The sequence below is a fragment of the Brachyhypopomus gauderio genome, chromosome 16 (genome assembly GCF_052324685.1).
Source record: "Brachyhypopomus gauderio isolate BG-103 chromosome 16, BGAUD_0.2, whole genome shotgun sequence".
Lineage (NCBI taxonomy): Eukaryota > Metazoa > Chordata > Actinopteri > Gymnotiformes > Hypopomidae > Brachyhypopomus > Brachyhypopomus gauderio.
Genome location: NC_135226.1, coordinates 16,214,376 through 16,241,361, shown reverse-complemented (window position 1 = coordinate 16,241,361; position 26,986 = coordinate 16,214,376). Strand labels below are relative to the sequence as shown.

At 40.5% G+C, this 26,986-nt stretch overlaps 2 protein-coding genes and 1 long non-coding RNA gene across 6 annotated transcripts in view; 2 read left to right on the top strand and 1 right to left on the bottom strand.

Annotated features, from left to right (window-relative positions):
• kcnh2a (potassium voltage-gated channel, subfamily H (eag-related), member 2a) overlaps positions 1-4,190 on the top strand; it is a 30,330-nt gene extending 26,140 nt beyond the window's left edge. Inside the window, exons 9-16 of the mRNA XM_076977106.1 lie at positions 99-298; positions 569-821; positions 1,838-2,031; positions 2,438-2,537; positions 2,755-2,988; positions 3,162-3,378; positions 3,489-3,681; positions 3,774-4,190. Of these exons, the coding sequence (XP_076833221.1) occupies positions 99-298; positions 569-821; positions 1,838-2,031; positions 2,438-2,537; positions 2,755-2,988; positions 3,162-3,378; positions 3,489-3,681; positions 3,774-4,190 (1,808 nt within the window). The remainder of the gene's footprint in view (positions 1-98; positions 299-568; positions 822-1,837; positions 2,032-2,437; positions 2,538-2,754; positions 2,989-3,161; positions 3,379-3,488; positions 3,682-3,773) is intronic.
• LOC143478146 (uncharacterized) overlaps positions 1-7,085 on the bottom strand; it is a 10,678-nt gene extending 3,593 nt beyond the window's left edge. Inside the window, exons 1-4 of one of the 2 annotated variants that reach the window (XR_013121702.1) lie at positions 3,736-4,117; positions 3,461-3,589; positions 2,742-2,817; positions 717-868 (exon numbers count right to left, since the gene is read on the bottom strand). This is a non-coding gene — a long non-coding RNA (uncharacterized LOC143478146). Of the gene's footprint in view, positions 1-716; positions 869-2,741; positions 2,818-3,460; positions 3,590-3,735; positions 4,118-7,030 lie in introns of those variants that run through there. The other variant, XR_013121703.1, reaches the window with a different exon arrangement.
• Positions 6,925-26,986, top strand: map4l (microtubule associated protein 4 like). 3 transcript variants are annotated; one of them, XM_076977100.1, is made up of 14 exons: positions 6,925-7,271; positions 8,287-8,444; positions 9,199-9,276; positions 9,856-10,050; positions 10,875-11,714; positions 16,222-16,559; positions 16,801-16,959; positions 17,329-17,464; positions 17,779-18,050; positions 18,421-18,513; positions 19,186-19,267; positions 19,359-19,462; positions 19,998-20,187; positions 21,057-26,986. In XM_076977100.1, exons 2-14 carry the CDS (start codon positions 8,291-8,293, stop codon positions 21,059-21,061), a joined length of 2,646 nt encoding a protein of 881 aa, XP_076833215.1. In that variant the 5' UTR covers positions 6,925-7,271; positions 8,287-8,290; the 3' UTR covers positions 21,062-26,986. The 3 variants fall into 3 exon arrangements, with proteins under 3 accessions (XP_076833215.1, XP_076833214.1, XP_076833216.1); XM_076977099.1 differs by having other exon boundaries at positions 10,872-11,714; XM_076977101.1 differs by lacking the exon at positions 10,875-11,714 and having other exon boundaries at positions 6,937-7,271; positions 21,057-26,982.

The window sequence follows — 26,986 nt, the reverse complement described above, 5'->3', positions numbered from 1 at the left end:
ATGTAATTCCTAACAACTTTTTGAGCAATATGTGCTAAAAAATGACAATTGCCTTTGCAATGCAAAAATGATCAAATCCAACCTGTGCCTTTACGCAGCACTCATGTATGCGAGTATCTTTGGGAATGTATCGGCCATCATCCAGAGACTATACTCCGGCACTGCCCGCTACCACACACAAATGCTACGTGTGCGAGAGTTCATCCGCTTCCATCAGATCCCCAACCCACTCAGGCAGAAACTAGAGGAGTACTTCCAGCACGCCTGGTCCTACACCAATGGCATTGACATGAACGCTGTGAGTCCCATTTGTATGAACATGTACACAGCAGAACCATTCACTCTAACGTTAAGCCCAGCAGAAACTCTTCAAATTGATGCTTCTTATATTATAAATATAAAATGCTCAGTTCCTGTTGATTTGGTCATTCAAAAAAAAAACATATATTATATAGAATATATAGAATATATATTCTCTGCATCTGTACAAATTTAAGTAACATATACAGACACCAGGCATTAATTTAATGAATTCTGACGACTTGTCTTGCTGTCTTTCCCTGAGCAGGTTCTTAAAGGTTTCCCAGATTGCTTGCAGGCAGACATCTGTCTGCACCTAAACCGTACCTTACTACAGAACTGCAAAGCTTTCAAAGGCTCCACCAAAGGCTGCTTACGTGCCCTGGCCATGAAGTTCAAGATGACCCACGCCCCACCTGGCGATACTTTAGTCCACGCTGGTGATGTCATATCTGCCCTCTACTTCATCTCCCGAGGCTCCATCGAGATCCTCCGGGGAGATGTGGTCATAGCCATCCTGGGTGAGAGTAACATTTTGAGAACCGGGTTGTATTTCTGTGGATCTACCCTGGGTGAAGGAAGGAGAGAGGATGTGGGATGGAGGATAGACGCAAAGTTCCTTTGTTATTTTTAATTATATGAAAAATCAAAGATGCTAAATAACTTTTCCCCAATTACTTCGTCTGCTGTTTGACAATGTCTCTCTTTCGGCATCAGTTTGTCTACTCAAGGAAAACATTTAATTGGGCTATTGTCAATGAGACTCAGGTGCAGCCATTTCTAATTAGAGTTAACCCATTGTTGTGGCTGTGTTCGAAATAGCTTACTACATACTACTGGCATATTGATCGAGCCCCAAATCAGTATGCCTTATGCAGTATGTGACCAAAATGAAAATTTCCAGTATGCGAAACATACCCGGATGACCTACTACTTCAGCAAAATATTCCAGTACGTGAACAGAGCTATCTTTGTGGTGTACTGCATCCCATCATGCAACGCTACGTTCACGTGACCCCATAGTATGCTTTGCTTTTGTTGCATACTGGAAAATGTACTGCATACTACTACGAGGACCAGTATGCAGTATCCAGTATATACTGAGTCCAGTATGCAGTATCCAGTATGTAGTAGTCTATTTCAAACACAGCCTGTGTCTCTGCCTTACACACACTTAGTCACACCCTCGATGACATCATTTTTACTATTTAAATTCTACTGTGAGGAGTGAGTCAGAGTGAGAAAACACATTACTGTGTGATAGGTCTTGAAAGGGGCATTAACGTAAATTATTTATGATGTCAGAATACAGGAAGAGATAGTGATGAATGTTGTTATTATTAGTGTAGGATTAATGTGTGTTTTTGCTTCCCATTTCGTAATGTCTCCAACCAAAATAATATCACCACCACATAAACACTGCATAGCAAGTTACATTAGTTTACATTTACATTTACATTAGTGTTCATAGCAGTAACATACTTACTAAAGAAGATACTTTAAGTTTTATAAATACTTATCTGGTGTAATCCTGCAGGGAAAAATGATATTTTTGGGGAACCTATTAACTTGTATGGACGTCCAGGGAAGTCTAACGCTGATGTGAGGGCACTGACCTATTGTGACTTGCACAAGATCCACAGAGAGGATGTGTTGGAAGTGCTGGACATGTATCCAGAGTTCTCTGATGACTTCTGGAGCAATCTGGAGATAACCTTCAACCTTAGAGATGTATGTGTATACACACACATTTATATATATATATATATATATATATATATATATATATATATTAAATATATATATATATATATATATATATATATATATATATATATATATATATATATATATATATATATATATATATATATATATATATTTCCATACACTTCTAGGCCAAAAAATGGGACAAATCCAAAAATGAACAAGATCTAAAAACAAACAAACTGCATTGTGCCTGTGCCACCATTTACTCATCAGTGTCTGCTGCTGTTACTGTGAACTGCTGGGAGAAAATGCTGGATAAAAGCTTAATATTATGCGATTTTTAGTTTTTGTCCATGAGTGGGATGTGTGTGAATATATACGTACACTTTATGTACTTAAGCACTTTTAAAATGTACCCTCCCCATAGACCACTATTATTTCTGCATCAGTGAATGATGAAGGGTCAAAAAAGACTTTCCTGAACCGTCATAGGTCAAGACTATTCTTCTTTCGTCGTAGTGAGAAAGGTACCATACTGATTTTACTGCATGATACAGGTAGTACACTTATTGCTTTTGTAGCTTTATGTGTAGTGATTTAATAAACGTAAACCTTGCTAAATGCATAAAATCTGTGTGAGGATGTATTATGCTTTTAGAATGATGTCCAATGTTAGCCATACATAAGCCACACTCGTCCCTTTTTTGACAAAACCATGAATGAATTCTTACATTTTGCTTTCAGATAACGCTGGGAAGGCTGAGACCAAACTCAGCAGAAAGACGCTTCGCCCTTTTAGCCAGAGATCTAGGAAGCATGGGGACAAAAGACAGGACGTTCAGCAGAGCGTCTCTCACCTCAAGAGTGATGAAGAGGATGAGCCTAGACAAATGTTCACTCTAGCAGCGTCCATCAAGGGTCCAAACCCCAGCTCAGGCAGCAGTAATCGAGTGCAGACCGGCTGTGACTCATTCTCAGGTAGGCACTCGAGTGGTTTAACCTGCTTGCGAATTTTGTTTACATTATATTCAGCCCAAAGTTGCCAAAACTCACCACTAACAAATTCTGACATAATGCCTTGAAATACCAGGAAAAAACTGTCTCTAATATGTTTAACATATCTCATGATTTAACATACTCTCTTAAACCAGGAGCCTTGGCAGGAGTCTCCAACACCTTTAGTTTTTGGGGAGACAGCCATGGACATCAGTTCCTGGAAGCATCCAGTCACAATATGTCTCACTCTCAACCTTCATCCTCATCTTCAGCTTCAGCTTTCTTGCACAATATCACCCCCCGCCCAGGATTTCCTTACCAAGACAGAGAGATGCAAAACAGACTAGAGCAGCTGCACAGACAGCTTATCAGGTGACGACACCCAGATCAGCACACTGACCCCATATTGCTCTTTTTAACAGGTATGCTGCACTTATGTCTGAAACATGCTTACTTTAGTTCTCCCCGTTTTGCCTCCCCAGACTGGAGTCACGTATGTCCACAGACATTGGTGCCATCATGCAGTGTCTTCAGAGACAATTGCTCATGGTCCCACCATCCTACAGCACCGTATCCTTTCCTCCTGAATCATACACAAACCCAACAAAGCATGGACAGAAGCTCGTACAACCAGTTAACCCTTTAGAAATGGAGACACCGCCCCATCTTTCACCGGTACCACTAGCCCACTGAAGTTATATACTTGTGCTTGATTGATACCATATTTACCATATTACACATTTGTAATAACCATCCTGTTTTGTCAGGTACAGGAGCCTGAGGAGATTGGTGACTACTCCATAAAAGCCTATGAGTCACTGCAGGGTACTGAGGATCTTCAGTTTCTGGATTGTCCAGCAAACTCCTCTTCTGGGAGTCTTTTGTTCCAGCAGGACCTCATTAGTGCTTCTGCAGAACCAGAACAGGCAAATGTGACCAGCAGTCCTGAGAGACACACCCATCTCATGACCTTTCCCCTCATCAGACAAACAGATGGCATGGCTGCTCCTCTGGAGGACTCTAACCAAGTAATGGGGAGCTATGACTCCACTAACCGCCATTATCCTCAACTGAGGCTGGATTTGATGTCTGAGTGTGGAAGGCGTCATTCTCTGCAAGGGCAAAACCCAATGGGGAAGAATTCATCAGTTCAGCAAAGACATGCTTCTGATCCTGGATGTTAAGATCAGGGCTTTTCCTCAAAAAAAAGAATGAATTTCTACTGTAACAAAAGTGCTGTGAATTTGATAGTTTAGAAACTGCCATAGTTGGGGCTATCTTCAGATAGTTAGGGCTACATTACAAATTACTGCTTAATGTACAGAAATAACGGATATCCTTGTTATTGAGTAAACCCTTGTGTGTTAGCTGGACTAACTACATAGTTCTGTTAATGTCATGTGGTCAGTATTATTTTATTTTAAAGAAAACAGCAATGTTACTAAAAGGAAAAAGAAACTAGTCTAAAATCTAGTGAATATGTTTGCCAATAATACAATAATGTCCTAGTAATACATATTTCTTGTCTGAGAAATTAGCACAAGCTGAGCAATATGGTCACTCAAAGAGCAGTAATGGTCCTTTAAATCTAACTCAGGTAGCAAAAAGAAAGTGTCTACAATAGTGTCTACCAAAATACCTCAGATAGCCCATAGTGGGGAATCACCATGTGAGGGGAAGTGTCCATAGGCGACTGTTTTGACTAGGGGAACTTAAATTGGTAAATCCATTGAATTCAAAGATTAAACAGTAAACCCACACTGGTTCATTGAAAGAACAAATAGATGTGGCTTATTTTAAAGCCCTTATTTAGGCTTATTTATTTTATTAATTGTATAGACAATTTGAAAAGACTTGCGAGCAAAAAAAATCAGGTTAGAAGAACAGCGTCATCTAAAAAAAACAACTGTTTAGAATACCAGGTCAAACATCTCTGAGGGAAATAGGCTCAATATCATGGCAGATTCCAGCACCGCCCCTGTTGTAGTTCAGGATGACAAGGGTGGAATTAGAAACCATGGTACTACATACAAGATGTGAAAGCTAATTATAGGAATCAAAATCCATTTGACAGTGGTTCTCACAAGTACACTTCACTACAAAAAAAATTTGAAAAATATCCAAATAAGCCAAATGCATCTTTAACCTTTCATAAATATGTAGTGAAAATGCCTTCATGGACTACAATCCCACAGATATTCACCTCCAGAAGATCACAAATATAAGATATTTTCAATTTGAGAAGTGCTAAATGCCACAAATCTTTGTCTCAAATGTGAACAGCAAATTGAAAAAGAATTAGTCAATACAAGATGAGTTTTCATTTGGAAATATAGAAAACCTCAACCCATGAGCAATGAAAAATGAAGCAATGAAGGAGACGTTATCTTTTGGCCTTTTTACTTCATGTGGATGTACTAGTGAATGGAGGTCTAGTGATTGCTCTGCATAGTCAGATAATTGAGTACAAGGTCAATGGACTGCACCACAGACACTCTACAGTGAAAGAAATGTTCTTAGTGTTTCCATTACTTTGTCCAGCACCTGTATAACTACAGTACACCTTGCTGATCAGTGATGCGGTTGCAATAATCATTTTCTTTTAGCATGCTCTTCCTGAGTTTCAATCAGCTATTGTGAGGCTGTTAATTAGGAACCTGACTGTGAGCTGAATCATTTGAAAAGATGTGGACAGTCCTGGATTATTTCTCTGCACAAAGAAATCTTCCTATAACGGATACATAGTGGGGAAAAAGCAGCTTTTTATTTTATTCAGAAGTCACAAATATACAACTGAAATTACAGCTATTCAAAGGTATTAATTACAGTTCCTGGGGAAAATATCTATTGGTAATACTTTGCTGAAGAGAACTTGATAGAACCATAGATGATATCTGCCTGCCTGTCATGACAACTGACATAAATATATTTAAACATTTATAAAGAATTATTCCAATCAATATCAGATTTCATAAAACGTTGTCCAAAGCTACTTTTGTCAAGTTTATTGTCCTCATAACATCTATGTCAAGTAATACCCAAATGTCACCAAAATATTTTCATTTGACAAAAGCAGATCTTATGCATTAAGCTTGTTGGAATAAGCCTCAACCTTCCTCATATCTTTGGGAAATTTACACATTTGTTGAGCTTTTAAAATGTTTAAATGGTCTTCCACCTTTTACATGCTTGTGTATTTATAGTAATATAAGTATTTATATATAATATATAGTATATAGTTGTAGTTTAAGTATAGTAATCTTTTTTACAACTTGTTAATGCTGTTTCATAGTGATGTTTCTGACAGACTGAATCCCACACCTTAATCCAGTTGATCTTTTTTTTTTTCATGCATTACTAATTTCATGCAAGATTTGTCAAACCCAGGATTACAGATTATTTTCGGACAAGGACAATGTGAGGAATTTCATGTACACCGTATTTGCCTTGTTTTTGTTCCGTGTGTGTGTGTGTGTGTGTGTGTGTGTGTGTGTGCGTATGTGTGTGTGCGTGTGTGTGTGTTTTGTTCATGTTTAAGATATGGTTTTGGCTAAAATATGTAGTTCAACATCCAAGTCTTTCATAAATTTTATGTGTACTAAGTTGACTCCGTTTTAGATATAAGTGCTGAACTTTGCAGAAGATAACACTTTCTGCTACCTTTACCTGACTAAGCTCTTTCACTGTAGGTAAGATACATCTACAGATTTATTTTTAACACAACGCAACAACTCAAACTTATTTATTTTGAGTAACGTCCCGGGATCAGGAATACCATAGGACAGCTCACAACTGCACATAATTGGACTCCGCCTTATGTATGCTGTCTCGTCGTCTAATAGGTTCGCTGTAAACAGACAGGCATGGCAAATATCACGCCCACCTCGCGTCCAAAATAAAACAGAAAACCATGTCGTAAGATACCAATTGCTGTTTTACACCATGTGAGGACATACTGCTCATTCACTGCCTTCCGCTTTAACTAAAACATGTATATGAAAGTATAAACGTATCGTTTATTTACCGTTCACAGAAGATACGCAATAAAAGCATGTCTGAAGACCAGAAGCTACATTCATGGTGCCTGACTAATGCGACAAGTGGCTGAGAGGCGCGAGACACATTTCCTGGCTGTGATTGGTTGAGCGGTGCAAGGGGCGGGGTGTGTTTGTGTCTGCGCTCATACAGACGCACTGTGCGCGAAGGTGGACCAGACGAAGAACAGGGATAATAACCATTTATTACACTTTAAGAATCCAGTAGCGGTGAGTGGGCCTTTAAAACAGATATTGAATTATAGCGGTCTGTCACTAGAAATCAACGAGGTAGTGCAAAATGATCGACGGTGAGAATTGATTAATCGTAATGAGCTGAAATAGCAGGTAACGGCGCGCTGAACGCAAGCTCGTGCAAACGAATGCAATCGGCTGACGAGCGCGCGGATGTAGTCCATTGACATTGACTGGCAGTTATTGAATGTCTTGGGAGAACTGCTGTTCGCATGCACGCACTAATATTGTATAGACAGGTTAATGATTATAAATGAAAAACACGCGTCGTCTCCTCTTAAAGAAATGTGGAATGGCAGAGATGGATTTTGTTTTTGTTGGGGGGTTCGGCAATGTTGCAGATGATTGGAGATGCGCCGGGCGGGTGTCCGCAGCAACCCTCCGACACCATGTGAGTTTTGCATTAGAGTGGTACCCTGGTAGTAGGCCCGTGCGCTGCGCCAGTCATCATCTAGTCAAAGGGCAGGAGCGCGAGAGGAGCGCTGGCTGTGACGTCAGAGGTAGCAACTGCGCCAGAAAACACGACGAGACAGCGAACAACCTCGTCTGACATTGAAAAGCGAATCTTACCCCACGCCACTAAATAATTATCATGCGTAATTATTTTAGTGTTCAGTTTTTTTTACCTGGTCAACGATTTGTCATTTACCACGCAGCCAATGAGTGATGGTTCACTTAAATTCCTCTGTAGTCTAGAGCTGATCTGTTTTTGTGTTTCCCATAACGCAATGCTATAATTTGAGAAGAGCATAAACTTTGACTGCAGTTTGTTTGTTTGTACGTCTGTATTCTAATATCTTAAATGAAATGTCTTGTCATAAATAATTCTATCAGAAAAATCTGTTAAACTAAGTTAATCTGTAGTTCTTCTAAATGCTATCTTACTACAATAAATGAGCAAACAAATAAAAAAGCCCCAGTTTGTAACATCTAGCAAATATGCAATTTTTCTTTGGTCAGATGTTATGTCTCTGGTTTTCCCCCACTTCAGGAGAATGGATTTTAGCTTTCGTGATGCTCACACAGACGCTGCTCCGAAGTCAGTTCAAGATAGCTTACTGAAGAAAGACTTCTTGGCTGGCCCAGAGGCAAAAAGCTTTAACAGCAAAGTTAGTGACAGTGTGGATAGCATGGATGGGAAGAGGGAAGGTGAGAAACACCATTTTGTTCATAACTGATATTCAGTGTTTTTAACACATGCTTAAAACCATTGTTTCTCATCATTTGTAAGCTAAACCTATAGAAACACCATTTAAATCTAAATGTAATTACATTTAATTATGATTGTTTTTGTTTAGCCTGTGATGTGCTACATTATCAATAATTATTAATGATAGGAAAATGTTTATTAATGATTAATGTTTGAGTTAAAAACCTAGCACAACGTTTCTTAAGAATAATTTCTGTTTACCTTTAGGGGTAGGGGGTGAGTTCCATCACAACATGTCGAATACAATTTCAGTGTGTGCTTTTGAATCAGGATGCATTGCTTGGAAAAAATGATATTAAGGTGTGCTGCATTAGGAAGCAAACTGTAATATAAACAAATAAATCCTTAATAGACATGTCAATAAAGAGCTCAGCTCAAAATCATTAGAAAAAAACATGTATAGAACAATAATAGAATAGAATAGAATAATAATCAAACAAATGGGTCTAATTCACAACTGGAGGAGGGTTAGGTTTACTGTGCATCCTTGTCTCAGTTGCACCTAGCACAGACACAATGTTTCTGTACAGAAACTGGGATGGTCACAGCCAATTGCGTAACTATAGTAATGGGTCTGCACTCTCTGCCTGTCTCTTCCCTCTAGCTGACTACCCTGTTAATTATGCCTTTAACAAAGAGGCCAAGCTCAGTATGTTCTGCAAAATGTGCATTAGTTAATTTCTGCCTTCCCAGGGTTCATTTCTGGAATCCAGACTGGGGGCCAGTGTCCTGGGGGAGCAGAAAAACAGACCTGCAACCCAGGCTTTCTGGGTAAGGACTGGGTCCATGAAACTTCTGGCTTCATTTGGTCTTTATTTGTTATTGCAGATTTACTCACAACTATAGAACAAGTACAGTATGGTGTGTTATAGTCCTTCAACTAGTCCCCTGTACCACACAATGTCTGCTAAATAGCTAAGCATTTAACTGTTACAATGAATTCTTAATGATAATGTATATTTAAACAACATTTTAGCTTGTTCTTTTTATGTTAACACCATCCAGTCAACTCAGTAATAGGTTAATTTGTGATTTCTAAATGAGATTACTATTACTTGACATGTTTTCCAACAGTTTACCGCCAAAGTTTATTCTATCGGACTGTGACCATTCAGTTGTACTAGGTGTGGGAGGCATTTATCATATAAATCTTGGTTTCCCATCATAGCGGTAATTTTCTCTGAAAAAGTCCAATATCCTTCAGGATAGAGGACTAATTGCATAGCAGTGGTTTTATGTATCCGGGCAATATTGCATAAACTGGAACTTGAGGCTTCAGTTACCAATGTGTTTTCTCATTCTATGGCCAGTCATTTTCATGCAATACATTTCTGCTGTTATGCTGTATAGGGTTCTCCCAACCGAGAATGAATGTGAGTGCTGATATCAACATGGATGTGGCCCCATTCCAGTACTCTAAGTCTCCCAGCTTGGTGGAACCTCAGAAGACATCTACTCTGTATGCCATGGAATCGCCCAAAAAAATCCAGGCACCCAGTAAATCCTCTGACACAAGCCCTTATATCTCCTTGGACAACTCTGCAGGTAATAACAACTCTACATAAAGTACCTCACTTACACAGGTAAGAAAGACATTAAATTTTAACTAATGATTTCCATTTCTAGAATTTTGATTGGCTAAGTTGATAGATAGATTGGCTATCGTTGTGTCCTTTGGAGGGAGATTGGGCACATGTTCAATTATTAAGTGACATTTCTGGTTAGTATTTGATTTCAGAGTGAGATTCAGTCTCATTTAAGTTAGCTAAATGACTTTCTCATTTAGGAGTCAACATAATGACCACAATTAGAATTTCAGCTCCATTTTGTTAAGGTATTCGTTTAATTATGCCCCTTCCATTTTAGCACTGAAATTTTATTGAAATACCTTTTATAACCTAAAATACCTCAGATGCATTTTCTTCTGATGCATATGCTGTGTGATGCTAAGGTATCCAAAAAGACAAGAGTGAAAGGAACCATCATGATGAAAATATATAGCATTGCTTATCTGTATTTAGTATTTACCACATTTCCAAACAGACTGTCTTTGTATCGGAAATCAAGCAGTCTTGATCATTTGAATGTCTTTCACATCTTTCACAAAAGGATATTAGGTATTAAGTTCTGAGACGTTGCAAATTGATCATCTGTCTTCTATTCAGAGTCAAACGGTGGATGTTTTGATCTGCAGTTCTGCCATTCATGTTGGCTCTCTGTAAGAGATTATGGTGGATACATCCCCAGATCCAGCCTATGGCATACTTTTCATATTGTGTTGTGGTACATATTTGATTACCTTTGTTCACATTATTGGCATGGTAGACACACTAAATGACACTTCCTCTTCCTCTTTGTACACCAAGAAGTAAGGGGACACCATTGGCCAGGTGAGGACACGCTATCCACAGAGTTGTCCCATTCCCCCAGCAAAGCAGAGCAGAGTCCCCCTGAGCCTTTGGGTTTCCAAGGATTTCAGGATCGACATGCCACATCAGAAGGAGACACAGAATGTGAAAGCAGGGAAGAGGTCTGTGGTCTCTTGGAAAGCCTCCGATCTCCTGAGAAAACCCCATCGAGAAGCTCCAGCCAGGAAGCTTCTTCTCCACCCAGTCAGGGAGAGAACTGGAAGAGTGAAATTCGAGAGTGGGGTGGAGGACGGATCCAAGCCAGGAAAAATAAAAGCAGAAAAAAGCTCCCCGAGGAGTGGTCCACCCCGGCCAATCCCAGTAGTCCCTCTCCTGCACCTGACTCAAGTCCTGCAACGATCCGAGACGTGGACGTTTCTGCTCGTGATGTGCATGCGATCAGATCCCCTTCTATCATTAGTGCTGAGCAAGGGAGTGCGTCTTCGTTAACACCAGATACCGTCACTCTCAAAACTTTACCTAACTCAGTCACGCCAACAGCAGCAAGTCAGGGAAATGCCACATTGTTGTCCAACAGGCCTGAACCATCTCAGAGCAGCCCGGTGGTAGCTGTGTCCTCACACGCATCCCCTGATCTCACCTCTGGCCTCACAGCTCCTGCACATCCCACCACAAGCTTCCCAGACACCACAACCTTCCAGAACGTTCAAACCGCGAGTGGTCCATCTCCTCCAGTCACACACAGCATTGTAGTAGACCAAAACAATGCCACTCCGGCCTCCTTCAGTTCACTCACAAAGCACCAGGAGCCCCTGCTGGCCAAGTCCCCCCAACTGAAAGGTTGGTGATAATGAAGAATATGTGGAGATAATTTCCTTAATGCATGGCTCAGTGAGGTGGGCCCTTCCCTGCTTAGCTATATCTATAGCTTAAAACAATAGACCAATTTTAGGTCACAGTAACTCACTGTAGAACATCTTATTCATTAAAGAGGTTTTAAACTCTTTTCTCATAACGGGGCATCTGAACCTGACTCGCTGCAGTTCATGCTAAGAGCAGTCAAAAATATCTCATGTATCACTGAGTCATTCTTTGTTCAAAAGTTGTATTGTTGGGAGGTCACTCTTTGTTCACTTGCAGTAGTGTTAACATACTGTGGTGTTGTTCATATAAAGTGTCCTACAAGCATGTCATTAAATCTTTATTTAGACATGATACAATTACCATTCACATATCAGGCAACTTTTTTTGTCTTTCATAAAGTTATGCTGTAGTCAAAATTAACCTTTTTAACCTTGATTCATGTTCCTAGTAATATTGTTATTAAATATTACAGAATGAAACAAGCCTGGATTTAAAACACTGACTAGGTTTAGCTACATCACCAATGTCAAGCCAGTGACAAAAAAATTATATTAAATAATAATATTGTGGTGACGACACAGAAGAAGAACCAGAGAATACAATGTCTTCTCAATAAAAATGCTCATTATTAAACAGTGAGGCCTTCAAAAAACTCACACACAGCAACAAGCAGAAAGACAACAACCCACGTTTCTAAAACACTAACAAATTAGCAGGTGTCACACCCTGGTCCACTCACACCAGCACCAATCCCACCTCACAACCACTTCATTGTTCATGATCACCAGTTTATTAATGGTTGCCTTCACCTGGTCTCCATTACTCCTGTTTAACCTCCACAGATTCCTATAGATCCTGAAGCTTAGTGCTCTGCTACATCTTTTGAACTTGAGTCACTTGCATGTCTCTCGAGCTTGACTCCTTGCCTACTGCACTGCTCTTAAGCTTCCCTAAAACGTTTTCTTTAATAAAATCCTTCCGCTGCCTGTCATCACTCAGTCTCGCTCTTGTGTTCAGCAATGTCACTGAAGATTCATGGGAAACTGGTTTAGGAATCACCAGCTTTTGGCTCACATAGCTGAGAATGGAGATCAGAAAGATTAGTACGTATCCAAACTCCACAACTCACCAACATTCAGCAGCATGTACCACCGCCGCACTGCATTCACCTGTAGCCGCTGTTTCCTTCACTTTCTCTCCACGGCTTCTTTGTAAGCCAGTGGGAGCACAGTCTTGAGTACTGTGCAGAGTTCTCAGTCTTTTACCGTCACCCTGGAAATGGCCAGCAGCCATTATTTCTGCAGCCGAAGCTACAGAAACCGCAGTTCACACGCCGCCTCCAGCATCCTACAGGCCTCATCTGTATTCGCATGTTTTTCATGCTTTCAGCTTTCTCCTTTATCTGCCGCACTGATCATGTTGACAAGAGTGCTGTTCAAGTGTGCTGCCCATAACCCTCACGGATCCACCAACAGGCTCTCTACATATTCTACTCCTGCAGCTCTAGGGCCTTTACCCATGAAACGCTGTTGTGCCTTCAGCCTAACACCACGCCTGCCACCTCAAATCCACTATCCAGCTCTAACACTGCATGTTCAGCTTCTCCAGAGTCGGGACTTTCCCCCCACGGAAAGTGAGGGCCATATCACCAGGGATCTCTGACTGTCTGCCATCTTAAAGCTCAGCCTATCCTTCAGGTCAAGCATGGCCCTGACTGTCACAAGGATGTCCAAGTTGGGTATGCATGCACCCTTCATAGGTGTGAACCAGAACTCAGAGAACCATTACCATAGGTGTGAACCAGAACTAATCAGAACCATTACCAGAAATCTCTTCCTCCCCCTCATGTTCACTCGGCTGGACTTAGATGGAGTTAGATGATCGTAGTCATCAGGTGTATCACTGCAGTGACATAATTGAACTAGTGTCAGTGGTGACAGTGAGCTGATTCCCTTCTATGCTGCACTCAGCTCAAATTCTGTAGTGGTAGCCAATCTTCCTAGCTGTGGCGTACAACACTGAACATTGTCCTTTATAGATCCGGCTCTCTCCTCCTGGACCATCAACACAACAGCCAATCGGAGGCCCTCGTCATGGTGGCAGCTACTTGGCGGCTAGCCAGTGTGGCAGGCTGCAAACGCTGCCTCAGCACCAGTGTGTTCAAGAAGTGTTCCAGTTAGTTCTTCCTGTACAGCCTTCTGGGTGTGCATGCTAAACCATCTTGCTCGATTCCCTGCTAACACCTTAATATATTATCCCTTCAATCTCTCCCTCTCTGGTGTGGAGAATGGTTTTCAAGTGCCTTTACCATTGTAGCTTGGAAGATGCATTCTATCTCTGCCATCGGACTATGACTTCTTCACCACCCACTTTCAAGTTCATTGATGCACTGTTCAGGTTCTCCTAGCACAGTGGCTACGCTAACATAGCAGTGGTGCAGAGAAACATGAGAATGACATTTATATTCAAGGAAACTGCTCTTGAATACACAGCGAGGTCTTTAAAAAGACACACAGCAACAAGCAGACAAGAGGAAGTGAAACTGAATGGGGAGAATGGGTGGCGGTAACTACGAAACACATCATGAAGACTTTCAACACAATAAAAAACTACAAGGAGATGCAATTAAGCCAAACACATACACACAATTCAACTATGTCACATTTTCTGTCATCTGTAAATTTAAACTAAATAAAGTTTGTGACATGTGGTATGGCATTCTTTGCCGAGTTTCTCTCCACCCACTCAACTGACCATCTGTATCCAGTGGCCCTCGCCACATTATGTTGTCACAGCATCAAACGCCAATGGATAATCTTCTAGAAAGATTCACCAACACCTGAATGTCCCTTATTTAAAAAATGTTAGGGAATTCCATTTCACTTAATCTTTCACTAGCATTTTTAGGAGAAAAAATGATTAATGACCTAACTTAGCTACTCTAATGGCCTCATTGTTTTTTTTTTTAAGATTCAGTTATATATGTGTGTGTGTATGTATATATATATATATATATATATATATATATATATATATATATATATATATATATATATATATATATATATATATTATCTAAATTAATCATATATTATAGTCAGTGATAATTGTGCATTATATTTTTTTTATTTATTTATGTAATTAATAAACCACTCAGGTTCCTTTTACTTCCCTGAGCAGGGGTCACCTGAGCAGCAGTCTAGTTTTATATTTGTGGCCTATAGGTATCGCTACAGACACAATACCAATAAGAGAAACAATACTAGAAAAGTAGTAACAATCTAAGGAATACAGATACTTCTCATGGACTTCATGTTTTGGAGACAAATAAGATTGTGTGTTTTCTGTGTGGTGAGTCAGTTTATCAGATGCACTACTCCAAATGAACAAAATCTGAATCCCTGAACTCCCAATAATGTATGAGCCTGACTACCACAGTGCTGCATGAGATCTCTGATCATATTCCAGTAGCCCACGCTTTACAGTAATGACCTACTCCATCTCTTAATGGTCATTCAGAATGTTCTCTGGGCAGTTTACTGTGACTGGACATCCCGTCGTAAGCTCTGTGTCTCGCTGTCCTGTGTTCTCTGGTACCTCCTGCATGTAATTACCTGGCAATGCTGTCGTAACACAAAGATTGCTGTGCCTTGCTTCCACCAGCAGAACGCTAATGTCTACGGACTTACTGAGCTTTTCTTTTCTGGAGAACAGGAGGCTTCTCTTCTTCTCAAAGCACCACCAAAGCGCACTGGTCCCTCACCTTTGCGTGGCTCACATGAGTAGTCTCATCACGTGGTATTTGACACTTTTTGCCCTGAGTGGATTGATAGTGTTATTTTATGATCCACTGTTCTGTAACATTTTAAATATAGCCTATTTCAGTTCTAGCTCTTACCGAGTCGAGGACACGCCACCTGACTTCTATTCTGAGAATTTACTCAAATCTTTCATTTTCCTCAGTGGCTACTGGACACCTTGCTTACTGATGCCAAAATAATAATTACAATAGATTTAGCTGTTAATAATGCAATTTCTTTTTTCTTTTTATTTTATGTTTATGGCATGCACTGATGGATGATCCCTGGACAAACACAGGTAAGACATATCTTTCCCTCTGTGTAGTGGGTGTAGCCCTTTTGATAAACGCAACCTTAATGTCACTGGCAGTGTTTACCACCCATATTTACCACAGGGATATAAATTCCCACTTCAAAATTTAGTTAAAGGGCTGAGAGATGTACATTTTAAAGGGCTTAAATGGTAATGAATACAAGAGTCAAAATAATTATTTTTTCCTTTATTGCTTAACATTATTAGTCACGCTCTCTGAAGACTTCCTGCTCTTATCAAAGTATTCCTAGTGTCATAGTCCTATTCCTAGTAAATCAAAGAAGACTGAGATACGAATCTCTCATACAAATGGTTTGTACACAGGTATATTCTGGCTATATTTCATAAATGAAACCTTGCTTTTTCATAGTGAAAAAAGACAACGCTACTCAAGACACTTTTCCTAAGGTGGACGAAAGGTCTGCGAAAGAAGAGAAACATGAAAAGATAGAGACGACTGATGTGAAGACAACAGACATTTCAAACAAGATCCAAGACGTTGAGAAACAGAACAATAAATGCGAGGACAATGGGAAACTCGAAAAAGACGGCAGGGCGGAGAAGGCGAGGAAGGAGGAGAAGAACAACGGTGAAAAAGTGGACAAGGCCATCAAAAACGAGAAGAACGCAAAGGTTGGCAAAGGAACCATCAAGCCGACTTCAGCTAAAGCAAGTAAAGAGCTGATCAGCCATGAGAACAAAGCTAAGGTAGGTGTCTAAGGGGACGGGCAGGTAAAAATAGCCATGCGTCTGCTAGTTTTTATTGCAGCATTCCACAGACTAAACATGTGAGTGTGTCCATACACAAGCTTTCATAATGATTTTGCTTTGATTTTTACATAAACAGGCCAACCAGCACAACCATCCAAATTATGAGAGTAATATTTGCTACTATACTATATGTCATCTGGATATGATATGTAAACCTATGATATGTAATCCTATGCAGCCGAACAAACTAAATTCAGCAAGACCAAACTCACAGTCCACTGGAGAGATTTCTGGTGCCCACGCCATCAATTCAACCAGTAAGAAAGGCTCTGTGACCAAGACAACAGCTGCCACTGGCAACAAGAAACCTAATGGCATCTCTGCCCAAGCAGCTATGGTAAGCTTACTTGGCTGTGACAGAGACTGTCAAATGAAATGTAGAAATGGTCCACTCACACACTCTTTAAAAGCACACACTGTTAATGACAATAAAACAACCATCCAGCATAGTTGTGAAGTTATTGAGAGAATGGCATTACACAAAGAGAGGACCAATTTAACTACTTAGAGCATACTTTCACACCCCTTTCTGTTTGACATACATTTTCATAAATCTTTTTCTGCTTCAGGTCTGTATAATGCTCTTTGCCAATATAGTGTTTTATTTTCATTTCATGATGCCTGTGTGGCTGCTAAATCCCCACCCCACTACATACAGACTACTTCCTCAAACCTCCATCACGTTTGCCTACGTTTCCCCCCTCAGACTTCAGAGAAAGAAGCCCCTGCCCAGAGGAAGCCCCCAGTGCCGAGGGCCAATGGGGCGTCTGCTCTGGGCTCTGCTGCTCCAAAGCGCAGATCCAGCACCAAGGACAGCGCCAAGCCCGCCCACACCGCATCTCGTTAGTGTCACCTTAATCGCAGTCATTACAAACTGATTTTTATTAGCTAGAAATTAATGATGATGATTAGGATTTGAATAAAGAATTGTAACATTAATGCATGATTGGCTGTAAGGGATTGTTAATGTATTAATTACAAATTAGTATTACATTTTAATACTTAATGATTTTATGAGACATTAATAGAAAATTCTGAGGCGTGGAACTGTCATTACTGGATCTGCACTCTTTATTTCTGGTGCTCTATAAATTCAATCTACGCACAGATCCATGTCTGTAATGACTGTCATCTCTTACTCACACTCCCCTCAAAGTTAAGACCTCACCGAGGGCAACTCCCATCTCCTCCTCCGCAAAAGCAGCCAGCGCACCGGCCACCCCAGCCAGCAACGGCACTCCAACCCCTCGGTCCTCCCGCATCACCAAGCCACCGGTCCCCAAGCAGGTCCCACTGCCCAGGAAGCCGCCGGTCCCACGAGCTCCCCGCAACGGCCGGCCGGGCAGCACACCTCTGCCTGACCTAAAGAACGTCTCCTCCAAGATCGGCTCCACTAACAACATGAAGTACCAGCCCGGCGGAGGAAAGGTACAGTGATGAGGGGATTAGCTGGTCGATTGCTCAACGAGTCTCGCCCTTTTGATCATCGGCATGCAACATGACGTTTTCAATGACTTTCAAGCATCCTGCCAGGGCATTTTGCTCTCTGCATATTAAATAAATGTTAAATAAAGGAAAGCTGGTCTTTAGGTGGCCGTAAATGCTATGTCAAGCAGTACATTGAGCAGTTGACAAATAAGTACAGCAGATGAACTATAGCAACTGTAACTACGGTTTGCTGGTGTAATCTGAATTTGCAGGTGTTATCTTTCTGCTCTCTGGCTCTGTAGTGGCTCTGTTAAGTGTGCTTGGCTCCTGTTGTGCCCGTATGACCCCCAGGCCTTTGTGCTGTGTGCAGGTGCAGATAGTCCACAAAAAGCTGGACTACAGCCATGTCACGTCCCGCTGTGGCTCCAAGGACAACATCAAGCATATTCCAGGAGGAGGAAATGTAAGCGGCCGCTCAGATATCGCTCAGTGGAGATAATCTCATGATTCTTTTAGTCCCACCCTGAGGTCGTACATCGAAGAACGTATAGATGATCCAGCAATGTTTTCTACTGAAGAATAAAAAATGCTAAATCTGAAAAACATTTTGAGTTTTCTGCAAGTACAGCAGTACAAGTACAATCTATACAGCATGATTTGTTTCCCATTAATTCTGACAAGAATCGCAAAGGCTGAAAAACCATTGGCATATAACCAATATTATTGTCTGGATCATCTATTCGAAACTCATTAAGGGTCGCTAAAGCTGAAAAGAGTGCTGGTTGTGTACACAAATGTTAATATTTCATATTCCGTTTTATGATAAACCCAGAACTACAATTACATTTAAACAACTGTATTCTTCTAGGTATTGGTTGTAATTCCTGTAGATTTGCAGTTGGCATTTTGCTTCTCATTGTCCAGTATTGAGCCTATGTATATTTACACTTGGTATTGGCATTGATTCCTGTTGTTTAGCAGTATTCTGGTTCAAGGGTATCTTGAATTGTGACCTGCATTCTGTGCGCAGATCGCCATGAAGTCGCTCTGGATGCCCTAAATGTAAATGTAACTACTATTGCACAATTTGTTCTTCTTCATGAATGTAGTGTCCTCTTAATTCAATGATTTTCAGGTCCAGATTCTGAACAAAAAGGTTGACGTGAGTAAGGTGACCTCGAAGTGTGGCTCCAAGGACATTATCAAACATAAGCCAAGTAAGAACCCCCTAAACAATCCTCCCGCTGACCTTTCTGAGTAACTCTAGCATGTGTACATTTTCTACTAATAACCACCGATCTATGACAGATGGTGGTGATGTAAAGGCTGAGTCTGATAAGATGAACTCCAAGAACAAGGACAAAGCAGGATCTCCAGATGGTGTGGGGAATGGGCCAGATGACCATATCAAGGTGATGGGACCTGCAGCTTCATGAATCTGCTTCCTGCTGATTACTTTTTGAACGAAGTTTTGCTTCATTTTAGTGTGAAAGCTTATAAACAGCATTATGTGCCTTTTTCCATTTGGAAAAAGTTCTTAGTCCAGATCACAGTCTTCAGTAGATCTGCAGAAGGGCTTGAGTCATTCTGATACTTTATGAGCAAATTCTGTTAGCAATGTCTGCTTATGATTCACATTCAAACATTGGTTAATATGATTTCTGCAATCACTGGGAAAGTTGAGTTTTATCTTCATCTATTGCTGTTTCATTGTATTTGTTGAATCGCCCGTCCAAAGATAGATGAAAGGCTGACCTTCTTCACACCACAACACCAGGTTGTCCCAAGGAGAAAATATTCACATCCTTATGTTTCACTGCTGTTCTTGTAGGATGCAGTGAAAAACCTCCTGGCACATAAGTTATTACCTAACATTCGTGGATGTTGTCAGCGCACTGTCAATAGTCACAGTCTTCTCTCTTTCTTCTCTTGTGCTTTCGTTTCCAGACTGTGGAGGACAAGCAGACGTGTGAGAAAAGCCCCCCTGTCCCTGCTGCCGATGCACCCTTTCATGGGGCCGACCACGGGGCAAAGGACAGCGGGCTGAAGGAGGGCTCCTCCCCTGCCCTGTCTGTTCAGGCAGGGGGGGTGGGGCTCTGGAACACCCAGGGTCTGGAGAAGTGTATCCCTGGGACAAGTAAGGGATCGCTATGAATGACCTTGGCTACTCACTTTTTTCCCAACCCAGTCCCCAGGAACCACCAGAATGCTCACATAGTTCTGTCCATGTTCCCATCATGCCTGAAGCAGTCAAGCACACTGAATATGTAGTGTAGGTGTATTGGGGGTAGGTTTGGAGCAAAAATGAGGTTGAGAAAAAGACCTCACAGAATGGTAGTGTTTCTCTACACCAGACGGGCGGTGTTGTGAAACAGTACCATTCTGTGATGTCTTTTTCTCCATTATCTCTTCCAAGGACAATTACAACTCAACATCTTTAACATTTTGTTGCTATCTGGTTTGTTTGTTTGATTATGTTTCCTATTGTCCTGTCTTTACTTCTTCAGTTTTATCATACACTTTTACACCACTAACAGTAATCGTGGTGTAAAAATCCAGTCATCAGGATTTTTTTCAGTGTCATGAAAATGGTTCCAAATGTTTGAAGTTGAATTGAAAATGCTTTCGGATTAAATTATTTTTGTTTGAATTGTGCAAGAATATGGTAAACAAGCAAAAGCGTCGATTTAATTCACGTTGTCAAGCTTATTTATGAATTTCTTACGAATGCATGAATAGCTGTTAAATGCATGAATGAATACAGTAGCTGCTAAACCACTATTCTCAAATACCCAACAAAACCACATAAAAAATGGGACCACTGGGCATTAAGGAATAATTAAAGTTACAGATCATGCAACATGAATTCCAGACCAGCATTGGCCTCCATAAGGGAATACACCAGGGATATACCCCCCCCCCCATTAAATAAGGGAATACACCATGGATATACCCCCCCACCCTCGCCACCCTGTAATCTTCTCTTCTCTTTTTTCTGATCTCTAGATTGAGCTTCCAAGAGGATGTCCAAACTGGCCCGGGCTGCGGTACCAACATCATCTCCTGGTCTCCTCCCGAGTGGCAGCCGCCTCCTTCCTGCATTGCAGCACCTCCCGCAGTGTTTCTCTGGGGTCCCCGTCCACCTCGTCTCAGTCCAGCCTGTCGCATCTAGTCAAGGGGAACAAACCAGCACACTAGCAGCACCTGAGTGGACCCTTTAGAACTTACGTTTATGTCAGCGTCGTGGGTAGCTCTGCTTCACCGGGCTCATCGTCTCCGTTTCCTCAGATGCACACAGACTGGATCTCAAGGCTTTGAAAGGTTGGTGGTCTCATTCCAGACAGGCCGAGCTTTTTCTCCAAGTTGACTTGTCTGGATGTGTGACATTGGTTCATAGCCTCGTATAACCATCCCGTAATGTGGAAACCTTCATTTGCGTACAAGTTCACTGTGGGAGTGACTTGCTTTTCAGGTTCTCTGTGATGGACTGTGGGGAACAATCAGATTTCAACATCAAGAAGCATCAGTGCCATAGAACCCCAGAATGGGTATGAAACCCAGAATGGTCGTTGATTAGAAGGATATTTTTATTAGTATCACTTGGCTATGCTCATATACCAATATAAACAATATGTAAAAGACAAAACAAAAATCTAAATAGAGGTTTCAGGATGCTTATATGAGGCTAATGGGATGAATATTAAATGGAAACCGCTGAGCAGGGATATGCTACTGCCTCTAAGACCACAATGTTTGATATTTCAACACTATACCCTATTGTCCTGCCCTGTTTATATCCTCCACATAGAACCTCTGAGCTCAGTTGATTTGTAGTTCTTTCAATCATTTTGGTCATCAGTAAACAAACTATACTACATTCATGCAGGACTGTCTAATCTAATATGAACCAATATAATCCAACTTATATATTTGTTCCTTACATAGAACAACCATCATCCCACCTCCAAACTGTCTCCTATTAGACATTTCTATGATATTTGAATTGTAGAAATTTGCACTGTAATGTATTTGCATAGATTTCTGTAACAACGAGGTCATTAAGATGTCTTTCTCTAACGTCAACATTTTCCTAAAGCCAGTGTCTATGCTTTCTAAATAGCAGGATCTTAGCTGGACACACCTTCCCCAAAGGAGCATGTTTAATGTAGCACAGTGACCTAGAGATAAAGGCTCAGTCCATCATGCTTTATGGGCAACGTGACAACAATGATAGCTGAAAAATGAATCAGGAAATAGAAACAAGGAATTCTGTGGGATATATTAGAATGTAAAACAGTGAACTGAAATGTACTGCAACGGTAGGATAAGTGTACATAAGTATTTCATTGGTTATGATGAAATGTTTGTGGCACCTGTGATTCAGAATGACAGAGGCTGTGTTTAATTTCTGTGAATATGATTTTGAAAGAACAAGCACAAGTGTGAATGAAAGACAATCTATTTATTTTAATCATATTTAATGTTGTATTATAGACCCTTTGCCAAGTGGTATTTATCTAATCTCTGTTGGTGAGTTGAGGTTATTTATTTATTTGTTTGTTCTAAGGATTTAGGGCATAACCAAACAAATCAAAAGTTGTAATGTGGCCAAAAGCAGCGTGTTATTGAGCAGTGGTCCTGGTGCTTCTTGAACTCATACTTTAGAAGGCCAGAAGAGAGTTCTGCAGTCTCTTTATTTGTAGTAATGTAACAAAGTAATGTAATTCAACAAAGTAATCTCCAGTCATTTCAAGCAAAACCAAGGGGCCCCATTAAGAACATCTTTCTTCGCTGAATGTTGCGAGACATTGTGAAGGATTCGTAATGCAAGATTATGGATATTTTGTAAAACTAAGAGAGCCAGTGAATATTTCAGTAGTATCTGCAGCTACCTTGGTGCGTACAGGGCAGGTACCACAGGCTTCAGTTCTCACCGGTCACAGTCATGCATATAGTAACTTCCTTCTGTGGTGGTGACATTCACGTGCACACAAACACACAGTCATAAATAGTGGTTTTGTACCAGGACAAAGCTAAAGAAAAGGGTGGGATTCAGCTTCCAATCTGGAGACAGTATTTTATTGTTTATAAAACAAACAATGATTTTGTGTGCATTTTTTCACCATTTCACGTTGTGTTGGGTCAGCTACCAGTATGATGAGCATGATAGCAAAAATAACTAGCAATAATTTGTGTTTCAGATCAAAATTTCATTTAGATTTTTCTGCTTTACTGTTACAATTGATCCGGAAACAGCACAAGAAATTTTCACTCGTACTTGAATATATTACATTCAGTACCGCAACTTTCTACAAATGTTTAACATCTGTATGGACACCTCTTGTATGATAAAATAGAATGTGTGTAAATCATTGGCAATACATTAAAAGGAGGCAAAGTGTAGTTAGAAAGAAAATCAAAAACATTTATTTTGTTAAGTACTGTAGAAGTCAGTCACAAACTGAGCACACACTTTCAACTTCCAGCTACCCTCAGTTCTCAAGCAGTAATACTGTAAACGCCCCTTTTGGAGACCCAACCAAATGGACTTCATTTGTGTAGGTTCAACTAAGGTCTCTTTAAACTGACAGTACAACAGTTGGAGAATAAAGTCAATATCTTTCAACTGTATCTCTCCAGAATATCAAAAAGAGATACAAAAAAACATTTTCAATAAATTGTTGACAAGATTCAGATCTTCTTTCATACAGTCAGGGAGACGGATGGCAGTTCACATATCTGAAAAGAACCTGGAGTCATTTTTGATCTTGTTCTCCCCCTCTGACAGCAAGCAGGAGATGGATCACCCTGTCTGCGCTTCACACTTACATGTTCAGTCATCCTGATCTACACAGCTCACCATGTTTTGGCAACATACAAGGAAAAACATTTGTAGATTTGCAAGTTATGAACTGTCTAATCTGACGTGTTCTCAAAGTACGGTTGTGTGTGAAGGATTTGCAGTGTGTGAAGTAAGAGCACGAAATTTAATTGTGACAATGAAAACTTCCCTAAGCACTGGAAAGAGTTGCAGAGATAGAACGTGTCTTCATGCACCAGTTGGTTTTTTAAATTTTTATCTGTGCAAAAGATGTAGGGTGGGGGGTTAAAGAAAGGTCAGACAGATGACCATCACTTTGTACAACATGTTTGTTATTGTTAATAACAGCTAAAGGCACTAAATGTTAATTTAAATAAAATAAGTTCTTTTCTTTCCTGTCCCTCAGAGCCTTCCTCTGGAGTCTCAAATAATGTGACGTCTGTACCTTCTTCAAAGCAGAATCAAGTCACGGGTCCTGAAGAGTCCTGTAAACTGACTGAAGGGCCAGGCACGTTTTAATGAAACTGAAGGGCCACTTTTGACATTAACCATCTCAACGATGCAGTTGACCTTGAGGTTTGAGCTCATTCTCTGTACAAGGATATGTGGACCCATGACTTAATTCGGCTTTGAAGAAAGTGCAGTCTTCACATTATTTGAGACTCCAGACGGAGGCTCTGAGGGACAGGAAAGAACTTCTCGTGTTTCTAAATTAACATTTATTGCTTTTAGTAGACATGACCAAGACGATCTGCCAGTCTAAGCATCAGAATGGGGAAGAACGGTGATTTAAGTGACTTTGAACGTGGTATGGTTGTTGGTGCCAGACGGCTGGTCTGAGTATTTAAAAAACTGCTGATCTACTGGGATTTTCACGCACAACCATATCTAGGGTTTACAGAGAATGGTCCAAAAAAGAGAAAATATCCAGTGAGCGGCAGTTCTGTGGAAACAAATGCCTTGTCAGAGGTCAGAGGAGAATGGCCAGACTGGTTCGAGCTGATAGAACGGCAACAGTAACTCAAATAACCAGTCGTTACAACCGAGGCGTGCAGAAGAGCATCTATGAACGCACAACAAGATTAAGGCAGGATGAAGGCAAAAGGGGGTCTAACCCGGTACTAGGAAGGTGTACCTAATAAAGTGACCGGTGAATGTTCCATCTCTGCAACTCTGTCCAATACATGGGGAACTTTTCCTTGTCCTAATTTATTTCTTGTTCTTGCTTTGTACAATGCAGTTCCTTCACACAGCTCATACACAAGATTAGACAGCTTATAACTTGCAAATCTACAAACGTGTTGTATGTTGGCAAAACATGGTGAGGTCTGCATGCCAGTATCAGTGAACCTGTGTGCTCCACAAATGGGGTGATCCATCTCCTGCTTACTGTCAGAGGGCATGAGCAAGATGAGCAGACACTTTTCAGACTGCAGAGACCATCATCTCCATCTCTAATTGACAACTTTTACTTTTATCTGTAAAACAAACTATATTCTACAACTGGAACAAGTTGGGTGAGGGTCATGTGGTTGGGTCTTCAGTTAGGGGTGAGTTTATAAGGTTACTTCATGAGCACTGATAATAGTGATAAGCCGAAGCATCTGTTCAGTTTGTGACCGACTTCTACAGTCCTTAATGAAATAAACCAGATTTGTTGCTAATTATTCTTTATAGTGTCCAGACTGTTTTTTCATTCTGTTTTCACTTTTTTGCTTTATGCACGTGTAGCATAAAGAGCAACATCTTTTCTTTCCAGCTCCTGTGAGATAACAGATCAAGCACAGATATTTGGGCAAAGAGGGATGAAAAAGTAAAACATTAATCTAATGCATTTGTCAATAAAGGCGTTTCTAGCATTGTTCTCCCAGGCATCATGCTTAATCTCACGCTAAATCCCACGCTTAATTTCACGCTGCGACTCATTGCGTGACTGCACCACTGCTTGGGTCCCAGAAGCATTCATGCAGGGTCAGGCGAACTTAAAATATATTCGTATTAAATATTCGTATTAAATCAAAAATGTATTGTCTACAGTTTAAAGCTTCTGATTGTACAGTTTAGGTATGACATTGAAACCTGCTGAACAAGCCTAAGTCCTCGCATGTAGTGTGTACGCTATGCATGCTCTGTGCACTTATGGTGGAAGTGGGGCAGTAAGTCTGAGTAATGAGATGCTAAAATAACCAAGCGTTCGCCTGTTTTAAGTGTACCTAAATATTCACTTACAGTTTAGAGTCACAGCACTGACAACCTGTATGTGCTTATGAACTTGTTGCATTTCTGAGTATACATGCTGGAGATTCTTGCTAGGTCTATTTAATATTGCCCAACCATTTATGAATTCTATTATTGGTGTAACTTTAGTGTGTTTAACAGATGCTGGCTGAACTGTGTTTAGGCAAGTGCGGAAATGTCGGAAGACGTTTTTTTCCTCTAGCCTCTGCTGGACCAGGTGGAGTAACACCACAAAGAGCTGCTAGATTACTGAGATTATGATCATGTGACCATGTGGATCAATGACGAGAGAGAGCACCGCTCCTTACTGAGGAGAGTTAAGATACAGCAATAACAACCATAAAATAATATTGTTATAAGTAATATTTATAGGGACATCATTCACAGAATTAAGACAGTAGGATTTGATTATATATGCATGATCAGTGTTAAATATCTTAGATGTTTCAGTTTTCATATTTTTATATCAACCGACATCGGTTTAATGTTTGTAATTCAGAAGGACTTGTGATAGGCCCTTATGCCCTTGAGTGTCCTTTGGAAAGGAAGTGTGAATCTACATTGAGGTCATCATTAACCTCTGTACTACAATGTTTCTGACACACAGCCTTGGAAGACCAATCCATGTTCCATAAGAATCAGAGGAGCAGTTTCCCATCTGGCATGTCATAAAGTGTAGGACGTCCCCTGTGTGCTAGGGCTCAGTGTGTGTAATCGTTGTTTAAATGTCAATGACAATGAAATTTAGACATCAGTCTTAATGCTGGGTGTATTGACCTGAGATGTACTCTTTTGTTGTGACTGTCATCAATTGATGTAAACGTTAATTGTTAGTAAAATATGACTAGCAAAATCTGTCTATTTACTTTGGTGTCAC

Bases quoted from the DNA above. Each gene is read 5' to 3' on its own strand.
- map4l (XM_076977099.1), top strand. From the start codon at position 8,291: ATGGATTTTAGCTTTCGTGATGCTCACACAGACGCTGCTCCGAAGTCA. The intron at 18,514-19,185 runs GTAAGCGGCCGC...AATGATTTTCAG, and splicing joins ATATTCCAGGAGGAGGAAAT to GTCCAGATTCTGAACAAAAA. The intron at 19,463-19,997 runs GTGATGGGACCT...TTTCGTTTCCAG, and splicing joins GGCCAGATGACCATATCAAG to ACTGTGGAGGACAAGCAGAC.